The following is a 20,093-nucleotide window of genomic DNA, read 5'->3' as shown; positions in this document are numbered from 1 at the left end:
ATAAAATCCTGGAAACTAGTTCTGTCATTTCAGAAAACAAGGGGATGTGGATAATCAAATAGCCCCATATGGCCACATGACACCACTGACTTTGATTAACTACGAGTTAATAATTAGTTCTACTTGGACTCATACTGGCACGATATTTGCTTCAGCCTCCAATACAGATTTACAAACTATCCATACTGTTCAATATCACTGTTAAATACTCTCAGGGACCTCAGCACGCCTCATATAAATGACTTTTGGTCTCTTCTGGAAACAATTTTCAAGCAAACATTTTCTTCATGAACGTATGAATGGACACATCCCGTTCTAAGCACATGACAATTGCCTTCCATAACCTATTCATAATTCATGTATGTTAGCAATTCATGCTTTTAGGTATTGAAGCATAGCTATCAGCTGCTAGATAAGCTCATCCATGAACTCCTCATTGATTAGCAGCTACACATTTGGCTTTATCCTCACTGACCTTTGATCTACTTTTTAGGAGCTTTCTTCATCAACTCAGCCATCCTTTGTATCATTCTCCCTGCACGTTCTACACTAGCCCAAGGGTAAGAGCTGGCAACAGCACCACCAGCGTCTCCTGACAAGCATAAAACCCTTCTCTCAGCCCAACACTCTTCAGCTAGGTTGCCACACAGGAATAGAAAGAATGTAAACTACACCACTTTGCCTGTAGGGATGAATGAATCCTATTTTGTTCATGTACACCACACTTGTAACAGACTTACAAGAAAAGCAACAAAAAACCTCACATAATTTTATTATATGTTCTTTATAACATGTATGGGGTTTTTCCACTTTCTCTTAGCAGAACTGTTCATATTTCACTAATTTGTAAAATATTTTGACACACTAAAAATAGTCTTTATACTACATGATATATGTATAGTACAAAAAATACTTGGAGCACAACAGAAAATTTAAAGTATACTTAGTCAATAGCTCAATATTAAAATCAGCCCTTTGTATAAACAGAAAGCTTACAAAATGCAGTACTCCAGAAGTTTTTTGGTATCATAGTTATCATTATATGGAATCCACTACATTTGCAATTATGCATAATCCTGTGACCAAGGAAATTACATTCTCAGACTTTCATCAGTTTTTAAATTTTGTTTGTAGCTTAACACTATGACAAAGCTCCCACAAAGCATTTGATATCAATATGATGTGACACAGCTGAACCAAACCTTAATTTCACTCACAGTAAGAAATCACAGGATTAAGTAACACTGTGCAGTCTTTTAGAAAAGTTTATTGCTTCCAGATGGATGCAAGTTTCCTTTCAGCACTGATTGTATCTTCTGTACACAGGGTGCCAATGTTACTATAAATATAGACAAAAGCAGTTATAAAGATAAATTATTAAAATATTGACATAAACAGGTTCATCCAGCACTGCCTTTCTCCACAAAGGACAGACAGCTACATTAGTGATGTGTACATCACAGACATTCAATATAAAAACATGGCCATCTTTTTCAGAAATTGCAGCCCATATATGAACAAGCACAAATTTACAAGGCATCCATAAAATGACTTCTAATTCAAACTGCGTGCTCTTTGCCCCATGTTGTGTAGTGCCATGTGTTTCACTGCATGGTGCATACTACCAAGATGTCCACCTGTGCCCTTGTATCTGCATAGCAAGCTAAGTATATGCTTACTTCATTTAGCCCCAGAACTTTTGAATACATACTGAAGTATGCTTACATTGAAATAAAATTAAAATTGTAAATAATAAATATCTGCAAGCCAATTTAAATTTCAAGCCATGTACATAATGACCTTGACAAAGAAAACATTTTCCAAGAAAAAAAATAATTCTAGAGTATGTCTGATCAGACTACAAGAAAATTACGCACAAGGCTGTTTTGGAAATCAAAATACACTCAAAAATTATCAAGCAAAGCCAGTACTTTGCGTTACTTTGATATTTCATATTGTTATACAGTTCAGGAATTATATGTATAAATGGTAATGAGTCATTTAAAACACATTATGTGAAACTCTAATGAGATTCTCAAAAATCAGAAGATCTCCATCTTGGTTTTGATTTGTATAATGACCAGTGCATAAAGTAGAACAAGTTGATGCAGTTTAAAGAACACTCAGAATCCACAGAATGCTTTGTGAATAAAATTTCAGCATTAAGTACTACAAAATTTAAAATTAACGATCAGCATATCAGCATAAATAACTCACTTTTACATCGAACTACATTAGTATAAGGAGTTACATAGAGAAACATATTTAATTTTCTGACAGGTATATCAATTGCTTCAAAACAGAGTCTCTAGCCAAAAAAAACCCCACCACCACCAAAAAAACAACCTCGAAGTTTTCCATGATGTATGCTTTGCATCCCTGCATGCATCAATAGATTCAAACAAGCAATCTCCTACTTATTTTAAGCAAATTCCTTGACATCTTTCTTCCACTTCTCTTAATTCCAGCATGGTAACTGTAGCTACGTAACACATTTATACATCTATTCGTAATCCTAGTACTAAGAAGTACTAACATCAAACAGAAAGACCATTCATCAACAAATAAAAAACCCAATTTCAGATGCATTTTCACTGTTGAAGAAACAGATCAGATTGCAAATACTCAATTCAAGCCTCTCAGAATACAGACAGATTTTTACTCCCCCAAACTTTTAAATGCTATTATTACACCAAATGAACCATTATGTATAAACATTATCACCATGAGTTTGAAGCATCTTACTTGCAGATCCTAAGACTCCTACTCACAGCATAAAGATCCTGCATATGGCTGCAGGATCAGAGAGCAATTCATATTCAAAGCACCCATACGGCAACTAACAGAGAGATGCATCTTCAGACTCCCCAAACAGGCACTTGCACAGTATGTGCATTATTGTTACTATTCTGTCTAAAATTTCCTCTATCACCATATTACGTTTGCCGTGCTCATTTTAAAGTAAATTTAACACATATGAGATTCTACACATATCCAGCCACACATTACAAATTAGACAATGACCTCTGACTTAGTGTTAATCAGCACAAGAAAATTATCATCACCTGTGTTTAAGAATTATTTACTGTAGATACCTTGGCATACATCTTTGAACTGTTGACATAATGAATGGATACTTCACACTGAGGGTCATCTTCTACCCTGTAAACATGAGAAATCTTCTGAAAGAGATTTAGGGAAAGATAATCAGTTAAGCATACTGAGGCTGCACATTTTCCTAATCTTGATCTTGGTGAATCTGCCCTTCTGAAATGGTTTGTATTGGTTTCAGATACATATACTATACAAGTTTAGCTATGGTATTTGGAATTTAACTTCCCTTCTCCAAAACAAGAAAAAACCCAAGACTATAGTAATTATAAACATACAGACAAGCAACGTCTTAAAGGCACTCATGGCTAAAAGGTATACAGTCCTATACAGTCCACTACTGTATTATAACTTTGAACAACATTTGGTGTAATTAACCTCTTGATATACATTCTTTAAACTATATTGACCAACCGAATAAAGTAAGTACTTTGCAAATGGAAGGCTAGGCAACGTAAAGAGAAAATTCTACCAAGAAAGTCTGATTAGTAGAGCAAACAGAGGGAGTTACAGTCATGTGTGTGCTTTTACATAAAATATCATTTCAATATAACTTAACCTGTTTCTGACCAGCAATATCAGGTTAGAGTAAAAGGCCATCTGTCCCAGTATCTTATGTCAAATCATAGCCATAAGCAGATGCTAATAAAAGAGAAGGAATAAAGCAAGCATTTATTCTGTTTTCCACTAATACTTTTCCAATCCCCACCCATTTTCATTTGGAGTGCCCTGAACTGTCTGCAATTTCTACACATTTAACAATACTCGGTGAGGCCTTCTATCTCCACAAAATATTTTAATATTAACAGTATCCTTTGGCAGTAAGTTTTGCAGTCTCTTACCTGCTGCTTCATTATCCCTTTTGTTTTGAGCCTAGTTTTTTTTAGCCTTTCTAGATATTTCTTATCACAGAATGTTAGGGGTTGGAAGGGACTTCAAAAGATCATCTAGTCCAGCCCACTGCCAGAGCAGAATCACCTACAGTAGGTAACATAGTAATGCATCCAGGTGGGTTTTGAATGTCTCCAGAGAAGGAGACTCCACAACCTCTTTGGGCAGCCTGTTCCAGTGTTCTGTCACCCTCCCAGTGGAAAAAGTATTTCCTTATGTTCATATGGAATTTCCTACGCTCCAGCTCGCACACATTGCCCCTTGTCCTATCATTGGGCATCACTGGGAAGAGCTTGGCTCCATCCTCCCAACACTTGCCCTTCACATATTTATAAATATTAATGAGGTCATCCCTCAGTCTCCTCTTCTCCAGGCCAAAGAGACACAGCTTACTCCGCCTTTCCTCATAAGGCAGGCGTTCCACTTCCTTAATCATCTTTCTGGCTCTGCGCTGGACTCTTTCAAGCAGTTCCTTGTCTTTCTTGAACTGAACAGAATATTCCAGATGTGGCCTCACCAGGGCAGAGTAGACAGGAAGGAGAACCTCTCTTAGCCTACTAGCCACAGCCCTTCTAATACACCCCAGGATGCCATCAGCCCTCCTGGCTACAAGAGCACATTGCTGGTTCATGGTCATCCTGTCATCCACCAGGACCCCCAGGGCCTTTTCCCCAGAGCTGCGTTCCAACCCAGCCCATGGTACCTGGGGTTGTTATTTCCCAGATGCAAGATTCTACACTTGTTTCATTCAATTTCTCCCTGTTCAGCTCTCCAGCCTGCCCAGGTCTTGTTGAACAGGAGCACAGCCTTCAGGTGTGTCATCCTCCTCCCAGTCTTGTGTCATCAGCAAACCTTGTGACAATGCACTCTGTTCCCTCATCCAGGTCACTGATGAATATATTGAACAGTACTGGACCCAGTACCAACCCCTAAGGGACTCCACTAGATACAGGCCTCCAACCAGACTATCTCGTTGACTACAACTCTCTGATTTCTTTCCTTCTACCAGTTCACAATCCACCTCACTACCCGATCATCAAGACCACACTTACTCAGTTTAGCTGCAAGGATGCTGTGGGAGATGGTGTCAAATGCTTTACCGAGATCAAGATAAAATGCCATTGCCATCTACTCTCCCCAGGTCCCATCTCAACTGTTTCTCTTTCAGACAAAAAAGTACTGGCCTAGTCCGTCACTCTCGTCTAGAAGCCATTCCTCATCTTTAATCATTTTCACCCTCTGAACTTTTCCCAGTCCCACATTGCCTTTGTTGAGAATACCAAACCTGCACAGAGTATTCAAGATCTGGTTAAACAACCATTGGTTTATAGAGCATACAAACATCTGGTTTAGTATCTACTTATGTTTTAATGATTCCTAACATAATAATCCTAACAACTGTTAAAGTGACAGGTGACATTTTCCATATAATAAACCTATGACTATATACATTACAATGGTCTAGCTACAGCTCCTGATCTTGATCCCAAGGTGGCATTCAAATAAGACATCAATACATTACACTGTGCTTAATTATATCAACTCTTGGATTCACTGTCACATTGTCTCATCAAATCTCTAAAATGGCCATGTCTCAGAAGCTGTACTGTAGGACGTAACCAACAATCTCAAAATGCTTTTCCACTTCTATTTTAACAGTCCCCAAACAAATTCAGCATATCTGCTTTTCTTTGTTTATCCCATGCCACTTCTTCCTTTTCCATACTTCTGCCAGACCACACTGTTAATATACCAAAGGCACTATGAACTTTTCAGGAAGCCTTCACTTCATGAATTAGAACAAAAAACCTAAGCATTAGAAAAACAAAGTGAAATATTTAAGAACAGCTTTCTTTTTACTGTAAACTCATTTCATTATCCTGCTCCTGCATACAAACTAATATTGCTAAACTGTTAAACGTGCAACTTTAAAAAGTAATAGATGTTTTAAGCAATACAAACAAGCATATCTCTATGAATTACATTGTAGGTTCAGTACTGAATTCTCTGTGTGTGTGTGTTCCCCAAATGGTTTCCATAAAACAAGTGAGACCTAAGGACAAAATTTCAAAAACGCCACCTGCTTGGTTCCATCATATTTTAAGTAATTAACTACCAAAAACAAAATCAAAACTACTAATATTTATCAGGTACTCTATTATTCTACTAAGTATTGTTTTCTAAAGCAACCATTATTACTATTCCTCCATCACAAAAGATATATGGAACAGAAAAGGATTTGGGGGATATTGTTAGTTTAATCACAGCTTCATTTAATGAGTGTGCTGAAGGCTGAAGTCAAGTGACCAATAAATATTTGCATGAAATATTCTTTTTCCTTTAACAAAAATAATACCAATAGACATCTATATATAATTTTCTCCTGATTATTTTAACATACAAATATGTTTAGGTTTACCCTGGAATGTGTCAACTGCAGAATTTACTAAGCGAAGCCACAAACCCATTCAGAGTTTGATGTTGACATGAGTTACCACCATCTATAGCCATCTAGCAGTACATTATTCACTGGTGCTATGATAATTTTGATCCCTAACTAATTACCTCACACCCAGTTACACTACGTAGATGTGACAGAGAAGGCCTTTGGGAAGTCCAAAACCATCCAAGTGTGAAATCTTTCAGTACCTTCCTGACAGTGTTGTTTGATGAGTCTTCAAAAGGCCCTGCAACAAACACTGTACCAGGGAGAGGACTTTGACAGGAGCAATCTTATTCTGAACCATCTTCACAACAGTCAACAGACCAGCCAGACAAGGATGTGCTGTTTTCACACAGAAATCCAGCAAGTGATTTTGAAATATTTATTATTTACTTTTAGCAATTTACTTATAAGAATTTTCACTTAAGCTAGAATAGCATAGGCCTTTTATTAAAAGCCATTTTCCTGCAACATTATTTTAAAATGAGAATTCTTAGTCTATTTCTACTCTACTCTACTAAAACAATACAGGAAAAAAATAAAGATTATTTTTAAACATCTATCAAATAAGAGGTTTTAACAGAACTATGAACATTTAAGTACTGAGAACAGAATCTGCAAAATAGCATTAGATTTCATTTGTAAGTATTTATTGTTGTTGCCCTTAATTTGTATGTCAAATTTTGTTTTCCTAAGACTGTCTGCACTGTGTAAAGATCTGTTTCCAGGATACGTATAATTGTGCAGTACATAACATCTGTTGCTTTGCATTTTCTGAGCTCCACAAAACATACTTTTCTATATTCACTTGAGTGTATGGACTGACAGAAGAGATCTATTGCCACAGTTCAAATAAACCAACTACAGCAACTACTCTGGACTGAAAAGCATTTAAGTAACTACCATATCTTGCATAGCCTGAACAGACAGAAGCCAGGGGTTCGACACCGAATTCTGTTCATGAACTGATTGTTTGTTTAAAACTGCAACACACAGACAAGAAACAGCCACCTGCTAGATGAGAGAACTGTGAGGTGAATCAAGTTACTGCACATTTTTTGCCAGAAATGTAATATATTCCTACATCTACAACTAAATAAGAAGCCAGGGAAGGAAGGAAGTTGCAACAGATCTTAAACTTAAGAAGCAGAATTTTCTTTCATCAAATCCCTTTCAGAAAGGCTACCATACATCAAGGCTCACACGAAAATTCAGACCTACACCTTTACCAAATTACAACAACAAATACCACATCATTTTTTTTCTGCAGAACACCACCCCAAAACAGTTTGATCATAAAATGTGAAATCCTACAAAAAAGATTTCTATGCTCAGCCAGACTGCACGAATAGAAAATACCAACGTCTCCACCTCTTTATTGTAACTACATAAAATCCAGTTACCCAGCGAGCATCTACAGGTGAGAGAGAGATTATAACACATCTTGGTATTCATCCAAGAGGAGGAGTTTCCAACATGCTTTAAAAACCCACTTCTAGCTGTATTTACAGGGTTATGACTTCCCTGCCAGTTGCAGTGCCACATGCACAACTGAATTTCAGTTGTGTTTGCATTTTTACTTATTTAGCTACACTTGAAGATATGATCCTAAACTGGTATCACTGTCCAAAGGACTGTACTTCAACTAAAGGAGGAAGGGTTCCTAAATAGTAAAAAAGGAATTCCAAAACTTCTTCCCTAGTGTAATAGTTTAAGAAATACCATCTTTAAACTCAATCTGCAGACATAATCTGCAGACACAAGTACTTTTCAGACCACCTAAACAGTTGCAAACAGGAATTTCTAGTCACTTATTTTAATTTAGCAGTTTACACAGAAATGAATCACTAAATGGTATTTTAAAAGATTTAACTCTGTATTATGCCAGAGAATGGTGAAACACAATTAACTCAAAAAATTGGCAGTTAATATCCATGAGACAAGAATCAATTTAGAAAAGGATCTTAGTATAATGCAATTCTATAGCAGTCCCACAACGAAATGACTAAAAGGTCAAATTTTGAAAGGAAACAGCAGATACCACCACAAAACTAGCAGATGTTCCTAAAGGATCATCTGCACAAAAACATAAGCATATGTGAGAGAAATCCAACACTATCACAAAATCAATTGGTGTCTAACATAATAGCAGTTCCTTATGGCAATATGGTAATACACGTATCAGATACTCAACACATTATGGTTTTTTTGTCTGCACATACTGTTACAACATAAGTCATAAAAAACAGGATCACTGATTTCCTTGGAAGGAAAACATTAGCTCCACAACCCACTGACGTTAGGGCATGCAACTCAGCTTTTCAGGTTTTGTTGTCAGATTTTCCGCCATTTAATTTTTTTCATAAATTATCTAAGAAGGATAAAAGTATTTTTTACAGTACTATTTGTACTGAAGTAAAAACTTCTTTCTAAAGCCAGTGCAAAATATAGCTGGATATACCTAAATGAAACAACGAATAAAAAAGGGAATCTTTCTGTACAATACTGTTTATTTGGGTTTTGCATAACTGCAACATCTATTATTTACTTGCTGCTTTGTAACATACATAGTTCACAAATAAGGTATCTACAATGACAGAAAAACTGTTTATCTTTTATTTTGACTCCAACAAGAGCAGATGACAGATTTTCCTGCTTTATTTTTATTTTGTAGCTGTGAAGTAAAGATAGAAATGCCTTAATCTGAGCATGTGCTTTGACAAGACACAAAATAAGAAAATGCAAAAGAACATAATATTTTGAATTCCAACCCATTTATTATCATAAACAGTTAAAGTTATGGAAGCACACTTACATGGATTTACCATAGTAGAAGGCCCCATTAGGCACCATGATCCCCACAATTATCCCACATTAGGTGCTAGAGAAACATATTCCACACACAGTCCAAGGAGAGAAACAGCTGCACATAAAAAAACTAAGCAGCAGTGTCAGACTGTTGAGCAGCCAAGCTATTCATCAGGTTCTGTATTTATTTCATGTAGGCATTACCAAAAAAAAAAAAATTCAGGAGGATTTCAGGAATTATTTAAATTCTTGGACATTTACAGAGCACTGCTGCTAGATAGAAAGGATTGCCTGAAAGAAACCATGCATTTTTAAATAAATTAAACCTGAGAGTCAAGTTAAATTGGCAACACTTGATGGAACAGAAAAGACAAAGCTGCACAGTAGAGGGATTCAGGGATGATAGAATAAAATGGCAACCAAGAGAAGATTACAACACCATGTAGAATATGGCAGAGAAGGGGGGGGGGGGGAAGTGTTTCTCAAAGGCTGAAGAAGAAGACAAATCAGAAACTGAGATAAAAGATTTATGCTTAGATAAGGGATTTGTCTGCATACTGGTTTTAAAAATTTAAAAAGAACATGCATTTACACTGAGGAAGGGACTCTTAGCCCTATAGCACTATCACAAATGAAAATAGCACTAGCATGGACACCAAAGATTTTAGTATATCAACTTTTTTTAATACACACTGTTGAATTCTTTCTATTATGGTATATAAGCAAGACTATCAATTTAGTCATGTATACTTTTGCACAAAAAACATAATCAAGAGTTGGCAATTCTTCTATAAACAGGAATATTATAGAAGTTTGATGACCTTTTTTTTTTTTTTATGACCTTTCTTTACCTCACCACCTTATTACATCTCCTCTGACTTTCCAGGGATTTCCCCACCCTGTATCACATAAACCTCATGTGCTATAGCACCACCCTGCATAACTTCCCATCTGCTCAGTAACAGCTTCAGTTTCCCCTCTGTTCGCCAATATCCCTCTCCACAGTACCCACAAATCGCTCCCACACCCATATGGCACTTCACCAAAACCCTTACACTCTCTTAATATATCAGCTCACTCCCACCACACTGTTCTTGATTGCTCCTTGATTCCAACCTCTCTTTTTATGTTTGGCTTGCTCTGCAGCCAAAAAACAGCATCAGCTACGTCTGGCTTGTTACTAGTGTGCCAAATGCCTGGTGATGCATAATACACTGAGCACCCAGCCAGCCACCATCCCTCACTCAACAAGCAGGCATAGGAGATGAATAAAGCAGACCATCACCTTATCTATACTAACAGTACATGGCAAGGACTAATCACTACATAGTGCAACAGGAGAAACAGAAAGAAAAGAGAAAAAAAAAGAGAGAAGGGGGGGGAATCACCTTTAAGCAAGTCTAAAACTTGCCGTTTTATGGTCTACAACAGCTTTAAGATAACACAAACCACAACATCACCAATAGAAACAGTTTTGCATTTAAAATACCACAAAGAAGAGAAATTACTTTGTATGAAAGCTAAATAAATCCTGTTATTTCAGATTTGTGCAGCACCTCAACCAAAGTCACTAACACTTGCATAACTTAACATGTATGTAAACCCAAACACACACAAAGACAATTTGCAAGACCTAGCATAGAAGCTTATTTTCTGGAACAAAGATTTAGATATCTTTTGTATATAGAAAAGCCACTGTTAGATGCCCAGGGTATGTAAATCCCTTTCAACATAAGCTGAGAGGCTCATAAACATGCAAAATGCAGGAAAAACACCCAAAAGCATGAAATAATGTAAATTGTGCCACAAAAGCGAAGCCAAGGCCTGATCCACTGAAAAGGGACAAAATACACACAGAGAATTAAGGCATGTCTGTAAGTCACCTGAAATAAAGAACAAATTTTAATATGCCATTAATTAGTACACACCATTTTCTTAAATACTTTTTAACAAGAAGTTGTAAATTAATAAACTTTTTCACAGCTTCATGCAGCATTTATCTAAATTGCATTAATTTTATTAACTTCCCTGAAAAAAGATTTTAAAGTGTCTTACAAGTTCCCCACGGGATTCTTTAAAAGTGGATGCTTTCTTCCTTCCGTTTACATCTTAAAGCCACACATTAATGTCACACATGCATGTCTGTCTCTCTCAGTTACACTTCATATTATTTTTATGTCTCTTCCTTAAAAACAGTTTTCCTGTTCAGACGATAAGCTTTCTCTACATGTCAGAAGTAGAATCAAAACCTTTGAATTCGATCAATGTGTAACTTCAGTAATTCGCATTTTGTAGCGGCCAGTTCCCATTTCCATTATTCCTGACTGACCGATAGACTGACAGATGTCTTACTTTAGAGATCCCAAACAGACTATTGGTATCTATTTCAGCCACATCTGTTCCTAAATAGCCTTGGCAGCAGGCCACTATGCACTCGGAATTAATTTTAAGTCCTTTAATGCTAACTCTTTCACTGTTAAAATACACAAGTGATTTTTGCCTTACTGCTGTATTTATGTAGAGCATTTATAATTTGATATTTTAGATTAATATCAACAAGAACCACAGTATATCATGTATAAGAATAGTATACTTAAACACATTAACCTTTTCACTTCGTTATAAAAATACACATTCAATAATACATTAACTTCTGTATTGCTTCAGAGATTACTTTCTTAGGTTAAAATATTATGTTCAATTAACTGTATTAAAAACAGCAAGTTTTACCCAAGTCATTATTACTATCCAAATACTCAGTCCAGCCTACACACTATCAGTCTGAGGGAACAACTTCATATACCCTTCAGTGAAGTACACTATACACACAAATAACCACTTTTTCATAAGAATCAAAAGACTCTGGGTTTCACATGCCAGTAAAACATTGAGCAAATGCTAGTTTTGTTTCATTTGCTACTTGACAAAATCTGCTGAAAATCTGCAATTATTGTAAATTGGAAAATTCTGTGTCAATCTTAGATGATGAAAGCTATAAAGAAATATTAGGATTAAATTTCTGATTCAATAGCAAAAGCAACCCATAAGAACAACAGCATAAAGAAGACTGAACTGACACTAGCTGTACAAAACTGTTCTAAAATAGAAATGGCTCTCACATCCATTGCTGCTAATCATTTCATTAGTTTTTAAATTTTAGCCACATAAAAAAAATTCCACTTTGAGCATTTGTCCTTAAATATAAATAATTATTTTCTTCCATCATTCAGTCATTCTTATCTTCTGGGAATATCTAAATATTGCATATAATAAGAATATCTGTACTTCAGATAGCTTTTTTCTGATATGGTTTTCAAGAAGCATCCAAAATGAGCAGCTCTACAGTTTAAGGGTGAATTATTAATGCAGAAAGAGAAGTCCTGGGTTTTTTTTTAATTCCTGTCATTATATTTATAGCATAGGAAAGTCACATACAATGAAGCTAGAGGAAAAAAAAAAACAACAAGTAACTAGTGCCTTTGAGCTCTACTCATCGTAACACCTACTGCATTGTTAAAAGCAAGAAACCAGCTATGGGTCAGAGAAGAAAAGGCTCAGCCAAGTTGCATGCCCAGGCTGTAAAATTGCAGAGTTTCAAAGAGACTGGCCAAGCCATGCCTTGCACTGCCCGTAACCCCACTTGGATGCATTCACTCTCTCAGGCTGCACGTACAGGTGCCTGCCCGGACCTTATTGTGCCCAAAGCTTTACAGAGAACATGCAACATTCATAGGTCATGCTTATTTGAGAGGGGAGAAGAGGTTGCTGGGGAGCTTACTGTAACATCTCAGAGGTCCCTTCCAACCCCTACCATTCTGTGATTCTGTGATCTCGAAAGTGAACAACAAAGGAAACCATCAAAAATCCTCAGTGAGCATAGACAGCCAAAAACCTCTAGGAGGCAGAAGCTGCAGTAATCAAAGAGGAAGCAAAGAAGGAAGTCTGCCTGATAATCATACTGCCAAAAGCTCCACAGAAAGAGCGCAGTGAGGCAGAACTATGTGTACGCATGTGTGACATGATCAAGCCCAGGCACAGCAGATGTTACCTGCTTGGGTACTTTAAGCTGGAGCTTTGAGTTCTATTTATAAACTGAAGGAGCTAAAGCTGCACAACTTATCACATGTATGAACATATGATAGAAACCACAAAACTGCAGACTTCAGCAAGGCAGGAATACTTTTGGGGAACTACTGAGGATGGGAGGTTAGGGAACAGGGGAGAGAGTGACGACTTGTCAATTCTCTGACTTGACAGACTGAAGTGACTGCCATAGAAGAAAGGTCTTTTCCTACAACAGGAAGATTTACTACGTACAAGTCAAAGCAGTTGACATTTATCATCACTGGCAAAAGTGCAAAGACCTGACCTGACCTAAGGCAAACTATGTTACAAAGCTTTCGGTTTGGAGAAAATACACTTAAGCCAAATCCCAGTGGAATAGACTTGTCCAGACAGCCATTGACCATCTCGTGCACCTACTGACAGCTTGGCCCAAGCACTGCACTACTGTACTTTTGTTACATGAATGAGACTATAACATAGCCAGCTCCTTATAGCGCCAGTACAGATCCCACACTTGCAGCAACCAAGGTCAACTACTACTGAGATCCAAGAATGGGAGAGAAAAAACGTTCAAGCTCCAAGATCTGTATTTGACCTCTAGAAGCGCAGAGGTAAAACCATCCTGATCTACCGTATCTGAAATGGAAGGGAAAGCAGACAAGACTTTTGCTGAATTCATCCCTGTGAGGGCAACAGGAGGAAGAACTGCACACACATCACTGTGCCTGTCATCGGAACTCAACAGACCTGCTGAAAAGCAAGCACTGAAGTCCAAGCAAAACACTGCATTAACACATCACTCTTGAGCCTCTGCAGCACACAGACTGCTTTGAGAGCAACTACTTATCATAGCACATGTAAGAAAGTGTTTCTCTGATTGGCTGGATATTACTTACATGAAGCTTTGAGTTCTGTCCAAAATAATACTAAAATAAGACCTGGTATTTTGGACCTGCACAAGCTAACTATGCCACACCAGAAGGCAACTATGCTGTCTGGAAACTGCATTCCTGAACACAACAGATTTCTTCCTCCACATAAGCACTGTGAGGTCACTGCAATAAACAAGTACTTTTAAGAGTGTGCATGCTGTTTTGAAAGCAAGTTTGTTTTTACAGTTTCTATGAGAAAAAAAATATTTGGGTAAGTTTAAGGAGCATTCCTTTTTTTCTAAAACTTTTGTGTGTTATTTGTTTCACTTGATCAAAACCTTTTTAACACCCCTTTCTCACAGCATATTGCTGTATCAGAAATGCACGCAGTAAGGACAACCTCCCACAGAATCCTCATCACAAAACTCTTGCACATCCCACAAAACCATACCCACCTACATAGGTTTTAGTTTGTGTATCCATGAAAGAGTAAGCTGAGAAAAGCTGATCCAACAGAAACAAAATCAAATTTTCTTACTGTTCTGCCTGGGTTTAAAAAGCCCTAAAACCACCACGGCTTACATTTTGTCCTCTTTGTATCACCCACAAGAAGGAAAGGGTCTCACCAGAAAAAGCTATTCATTGCATTATGAATAATTTTTTTTTTTTTAATCACCAGAGGGATTCACTTTGAGGGAAAAGGCATGCCTAACACTGCTGACTTTAACTAGTTTACTGTAATTCCATTTTAAGGCGACTCTTTCCGTAGAGGCCTTTCCCCGCAGCACTGTGGCAGGCCAGCTCGCCCCAGCCCAGATCCCACCGCCCGCTCCCGGAGCCGACCTGGGCTGAGCCCCGCCGCCGCGGCGGACACCCCCTGCCCCGCCCCGTCCAACCTGTGGGGCTCTCGGGCAGGATGGGGCTCCAGCGGAGCCGCCGGGCGCTCAGCACCACGTCGCAGCTCCTCTTGCTGATCTCGAAGATGCCCCTGAGGAGCGGCTCCTCTCCCGCTTCGGCCGACGAAGTCGCCGCCAGCGGGGCCACCCTCCGTTGCCTCTCCGCCACCGCACCCTGCGAGCAGCGAGAGCGACAGGGGCCAGCGGCCATCGCCTGCGAACGCGGCTCCCGTGCGGGGCGGCCGCTGGCCGGACGCTCGGGCCAGGCCCGTCTCCGCTTGCAAAGAACAGGGGCCGCAGCGCCTAGCATGGCGGTGCGACACCGGCCGTTCGCCGCGTCCCGGCTGCTGCCAAGGCAGCGCCCGCCCCGCCCGGCGGGCGGGGCTGCGGCTGCCCAAGGGTCGGCGAGAGGGCGACCGTGCCGGGCCGGCAGTCGCGTCTCACAGCGGAGTGTGAGCCGCCATCAGGCTGTTTGGGGCTGGGACGGTCCTGGGAAAACGTCTCCCGCCACGGAGCGGGAGCCCTTCGCTGCCAACAGCAGGGCAGGACGTCGCCGCGTAAGCGGGCCCAGTGCAGGCTGGCACCGCTGAGCCTGCTGAGGCTCTCCCTGCTGAGGCTCTCCCTGCTGCCCACTTCGCTACGTACCGGCCCAAACTTGGGGCCCTGTATTAGATTTGATGCTTCGTACGGCTACAGCGAGAAGGGCTAAAAGGCATGCTGGCTCCTCTCGTGTTACTCTGACTTCCCCAGGGAGAGCAATGAAGGAGTGTTCTAACTGCAGAAATTCTTTTTCATTGTCAGAGGCCAATGTATCTTCTCCCTTTCTATTATCACTGATATTGCTGTTGTACTCATCTTAGAAAGACTATGACACAAAGTTACACTAGCTCTTTCATACCAAAAACGTCTTTCATGAGTTGTACATGTGGTTTAGCCTTACGATAACCATTCTGAAGATTTGTGCTGCAAAACACTGTTATCATAAGCCTTGGTGGAGGTATCACAATTGTACATACTGTTCATAACTGAGGAACACAATACCTCAGAATCTGCTGTAAACCATACATTACATTCTGTATCAAGTGGTTCAATGCAGAAAGTATACCCTGAAGGTTGCACCCTTACCCTCAAAACTTAAATGCAGGGTAGGAAACCCACTTCTTTACTCCCACTCTGTAAATGATGGATTTTGCTGTTTGAAGATATGGCAGCCTTACTCAGAGGGGTTGTAAGATTCACTGTTGACGATCACATTAGAGCTCCAGCCTAAATTCCAACTTATAAGGTGCTCATGAGTCCACAAGGGCCTAAAGGAAAACAGCAAGGGCTTTTTAGTTCCAAGATGTATAATGTCCTGGTGTCATGAAATGGCCTTTTTGAAATGAGCATTTGGTAAATCTGTCTTTCATATTTATAATAACACAAATATAAAATATCCCTCTGGGAAATAAAGCAATAATTTTAAGGTATTGCCTTTTGCAGATTGGTAGATAATAGAGCTCAAATGGTGTGTCAAAATATCAAAGACTACCTATAACATTTGTCTCTAGAAGAGAGGCTGGTGCAGGTAAGGAAATCTGATTGCCTGCAATCAAACCAGACAAAAGTCCAAGAAATTATACACAATTTCATAGCTGTTAAGCTATCTTCCTTAATAGTTCCATAAACTGCTATTTATGTAGCTGAGGACAGTCTTAAACCACATTTTAAGTCACTATGATACAGATTTTTATACTTATTTCTAACTATTACTTTGCCACATTTGAAGAATGATGTGAGCATTCGTTAAATAGGCAACCTGTAAGCCACTTTCAATTTGCATCAAGCCATAGACACAGTTTTCACTGAAATATAGCCCTCACCAATTCACGTTTCTGAATCATAACAGGACCACTTTCTTAAAGCTGCTAGTATCTGTAGTCTTGTTCTGACTTGGTGTCAATTTTTTTTTGCCCCTTAGATCTACTTTGGGATATAAATAGCTTGACTTCAAAGTAATCAAATAAATCAAAGTGCAAATAATTGAAATAGTGTAAACGGTTTAAGTTTTGTGCAAAATGTATTTTTTTGCCTAAAAGTAACCAAGTGACAAGGCAGGAAAAACTGCTAGCCAAACAAGTTTCCCTTACCAATGTATCATTCTGGTGCAAAACTAGATGAATCAATTAAATTTGTGTCCATTATTTAGCATTGGTGGTCTTTAATGTGTTTGCATTGATGTCATTCAAAATGAAAGCTAAATCATGAACTAGAAAATAAAGCACAACATGAAACTGGATATAGTTGAATCAATTTTGAGGCTGTGTGCCCTTTATAACCCCCTGCAGTCATTTGTGTTTGTTTCTGAGACTGATTATTAATCGGTCCCACCTATGTGTATTATGTATCATCCCTAGATAATTTCTCATAAGGTATAGGAAAGGATAAGCTGTTGACTGTCTTAGAATCATAAAATAATAGCATTTTCAGTTTCATCAGTGGAAGGCTATTACAGTTACTAACAGACTTAAAATACCCTTCATCTTATGTCATTAAAACTTCTAACACCCTTTTATTGACATTACTTGAAATGTGTATTAAATCACTATTAATATACTAGAAAGTAATAGGTAAAAACTATAAAATAGTAATAAAACTTATAAATTAGCAAAAATTTATATAGTAAAAAAACCCATAGGAAGAATATATGATCTACTAATTCCTGTTTCCCCCCTGTTAACAAATCCTCAATATACACAATTCTTTGTAAGTCTGAGATGGGCACCTTTTCTTGGGGGAAAAAAAAATATTCTAAGCAAGTCTACTCCAATAGACTTGGTTTTAAGTATCACAACTTGCAGATTTGCACACTGAATTTGGAAAAACATGCAATAGTCTACACATAATATTTCATCCATTTTTCAGATGCAAAGCAATTTAAATAAAGTAATAGGATGTATGGCACACCAGGAAGGGAAACAAAGCCATTGTCAGGGCACGGCAAGGGCCAGCTGTACCCTAAGAGCCAGGAAGCCAAAGGGAGTCCCAGGGCTATCAAGGCAGGGGCCTTTCCAGCCAGGACCTACATGGTGGTACCTGAATAGGAAAGGCCAGAGAACATGCCATGATTCCCCAGAGACTTCAAATCATCAGGCAAGTTCACAGTGATGAGGCAAGGCTTGGGTCCAGGCCCTGCAGGACAGTGGCTTACAGATGCAGATCAGCAGGACTCATAACCAGATCAGGGTTGTAGTTGAACTGGAAACCAGTATCCAACAATAACTCTGAAGAAAGTAATAGCCCCAGGTGGAATTTAAATAGAGTCCCAGGCCCTTGGATGGGGTTGGTGGGAGGGGTTACAGGTAGGGGCTGGTCAGAGTTTTTATAAGGCTCGGTAGTGGCTTTGAGGGCCTAGTAGCTAGCAGACCAAGAGAAAGAATATTAAGGAGTACTAAGGCTGTTTTATAGAAGGCGTGGAAATAAGTGTGAACATATGTCGGGTGGGGACCAACATACCTGACCAAGGTAGGCTGAACAGTGTGTAGCCAAATGCAGCTAAGAGTCTAGATAGCTAGACAAATTCGTTCCACACCAGGATAATGGCCTTGAGCACAGGGAGATGGACTAGCAGAGGGGAGGGAGCATTCTCTGGGCCTGGGCGAGAGGCAGTAGGAAACAAAGAGATGAGATAACCTCTTAGACTAACAGCATTCTTGTCTGGATGAAGTTATCTCACGCTCCCTAGATGTTAAAAAGTAGTGGGAGTCTCACTTTCCCTCTCACCTCAAGAAAAATGGCTAAAAAATGCAACTGGTTGAATAGGCAAGAAATGAGAAAGATTTTTTTATCCATGGATAAGGTGGTGCTGAAGTTAAGGAACAGGAATTAAGAAGATAATGAGGGGATGTTGTGAGGAAAATACCTTATGCCTAGTCTGGAGGATTTAGCTGAACATTTCTGGTAGCTGGCTTGTTTCAGTGGCTAATAGAGATTTGCTTCTAGAGAAACTTGAGTTTTGAAATTGGCAGCATCCCTTTGGCTGGTATATTTTTCTGGCTACAGTGTCTGTTTATACAATGAAGGTTTAGTGTGTAGTCAGTTCATCTCTTCTTTCCCAAATATTAACTCTCCTAAGCGTGTTCCCTTCTTACATTACAGGAATCTTTCATAATTTAATCCAGCTCTTTTGTATTTATTTACCTTGACTGAGAAGAGATGTTAAGCAGAACACTAAATTTGTTACACGATAAGTGAAGTCATTAATTATTCTAAAGACAAAGGGCACCAATAATCTGTAGAAGACAGCACTGCTGTTACTATATGCCTTTCCACATGCTTGGAAAGGAACAGGGAAATCTTTAAAAAAAAAAAAGGAGAGATGATGGACAAATCTCTGCAAAGAGAACGAGTAAAATTATTATGCAGAGACAAAAAGTCACAAGAATGGAGTTGGAAGTTGAATTCATTCCTGCAGCTTGAGCTGAAACTGGTCTCAAAAAGAACAACAGAGGAAAATTTGGTAGTGGGGAAAAAATATAAAATGAGATTGTGTTAATCAGATGATGTTTTATTTTTCATTAAGGTTGATTTGCTGTCTTTCTAAGGTAGTAAAGCTTTACTCTGAATCTTGTTTTCTATTGTTCTGTCACCAAAATATTGCAACCAGTGTAAATCTTAGTTGCTTCTATTTTATTTCACACAAAATGCAGTTAGTTCTATGCTGCAAACTACTACAAGCTAGGAAACAAAAAGCCAGGGCTGATATTCTATGTTTTACATACCCTGTAGGCAACCTAAATACTTAAGAGAATGCTTTGAGAGCATTGTCAGTTTTAATTTTGTATCGCATAGCTTCTGACAGTTCGTTAAATACATATATGAATTATTTAAAAAACACTTATGTGCATATTTGAATAACAGTTTATTTGTAGATCTTTAGCTCACTGTTTTGAAATGCATGCTTGTACTATGTTTTTCAAGGGTTTTGTAATACAGGATTTTCAGACCATTTCTGAAATTATTACCATA

The 20,093-nt window shown here is 38.6% G+C and overlaps 1 protein-coding gene across 1 annotated transcript in view; it reads right to left on the bottom strand.

The window, feature by feature from the left end:
• The window catches only part of CERKL (ceramide kinase like), a 51,632-nt gene extending 36,236 nt beyond the window's left edge, over positions 1 to 15,396 (bottom strand). The window contains exon 1 of the mRNA XM_054380967.1: positions 15,087 to 15,396. Coding sequence (XP_054236942.1) covers positions 15,087 to 15,396 — 310 coding nt within the window. The remainder of the gene's footprint in view (positions 1 to 15,086) is intronic.
• Between the last annotated feature and the right edge of the window lie 4,697 nt (positions 15,397 to 20,093).

This window comes from Indicator indicator, chromosome 5, assembly GCF_027791375.1.
Source record: "Indicator indicator isolate 239-I01 chromosome 5, UM_Iind_1.1, whole genome shotgun sequence".
NCBI classification, from domain to species: Eukaryota; Metazoa; Chordata; class Aves; order Piciformes; family Indicatoridae; genus Indicator; species Indicator indicator.
The sequence above is the reverse complement of the archived record's forward strand: the minus strand, read 5'-3'. Positions and strand labels throughout refer to the sequence as shown.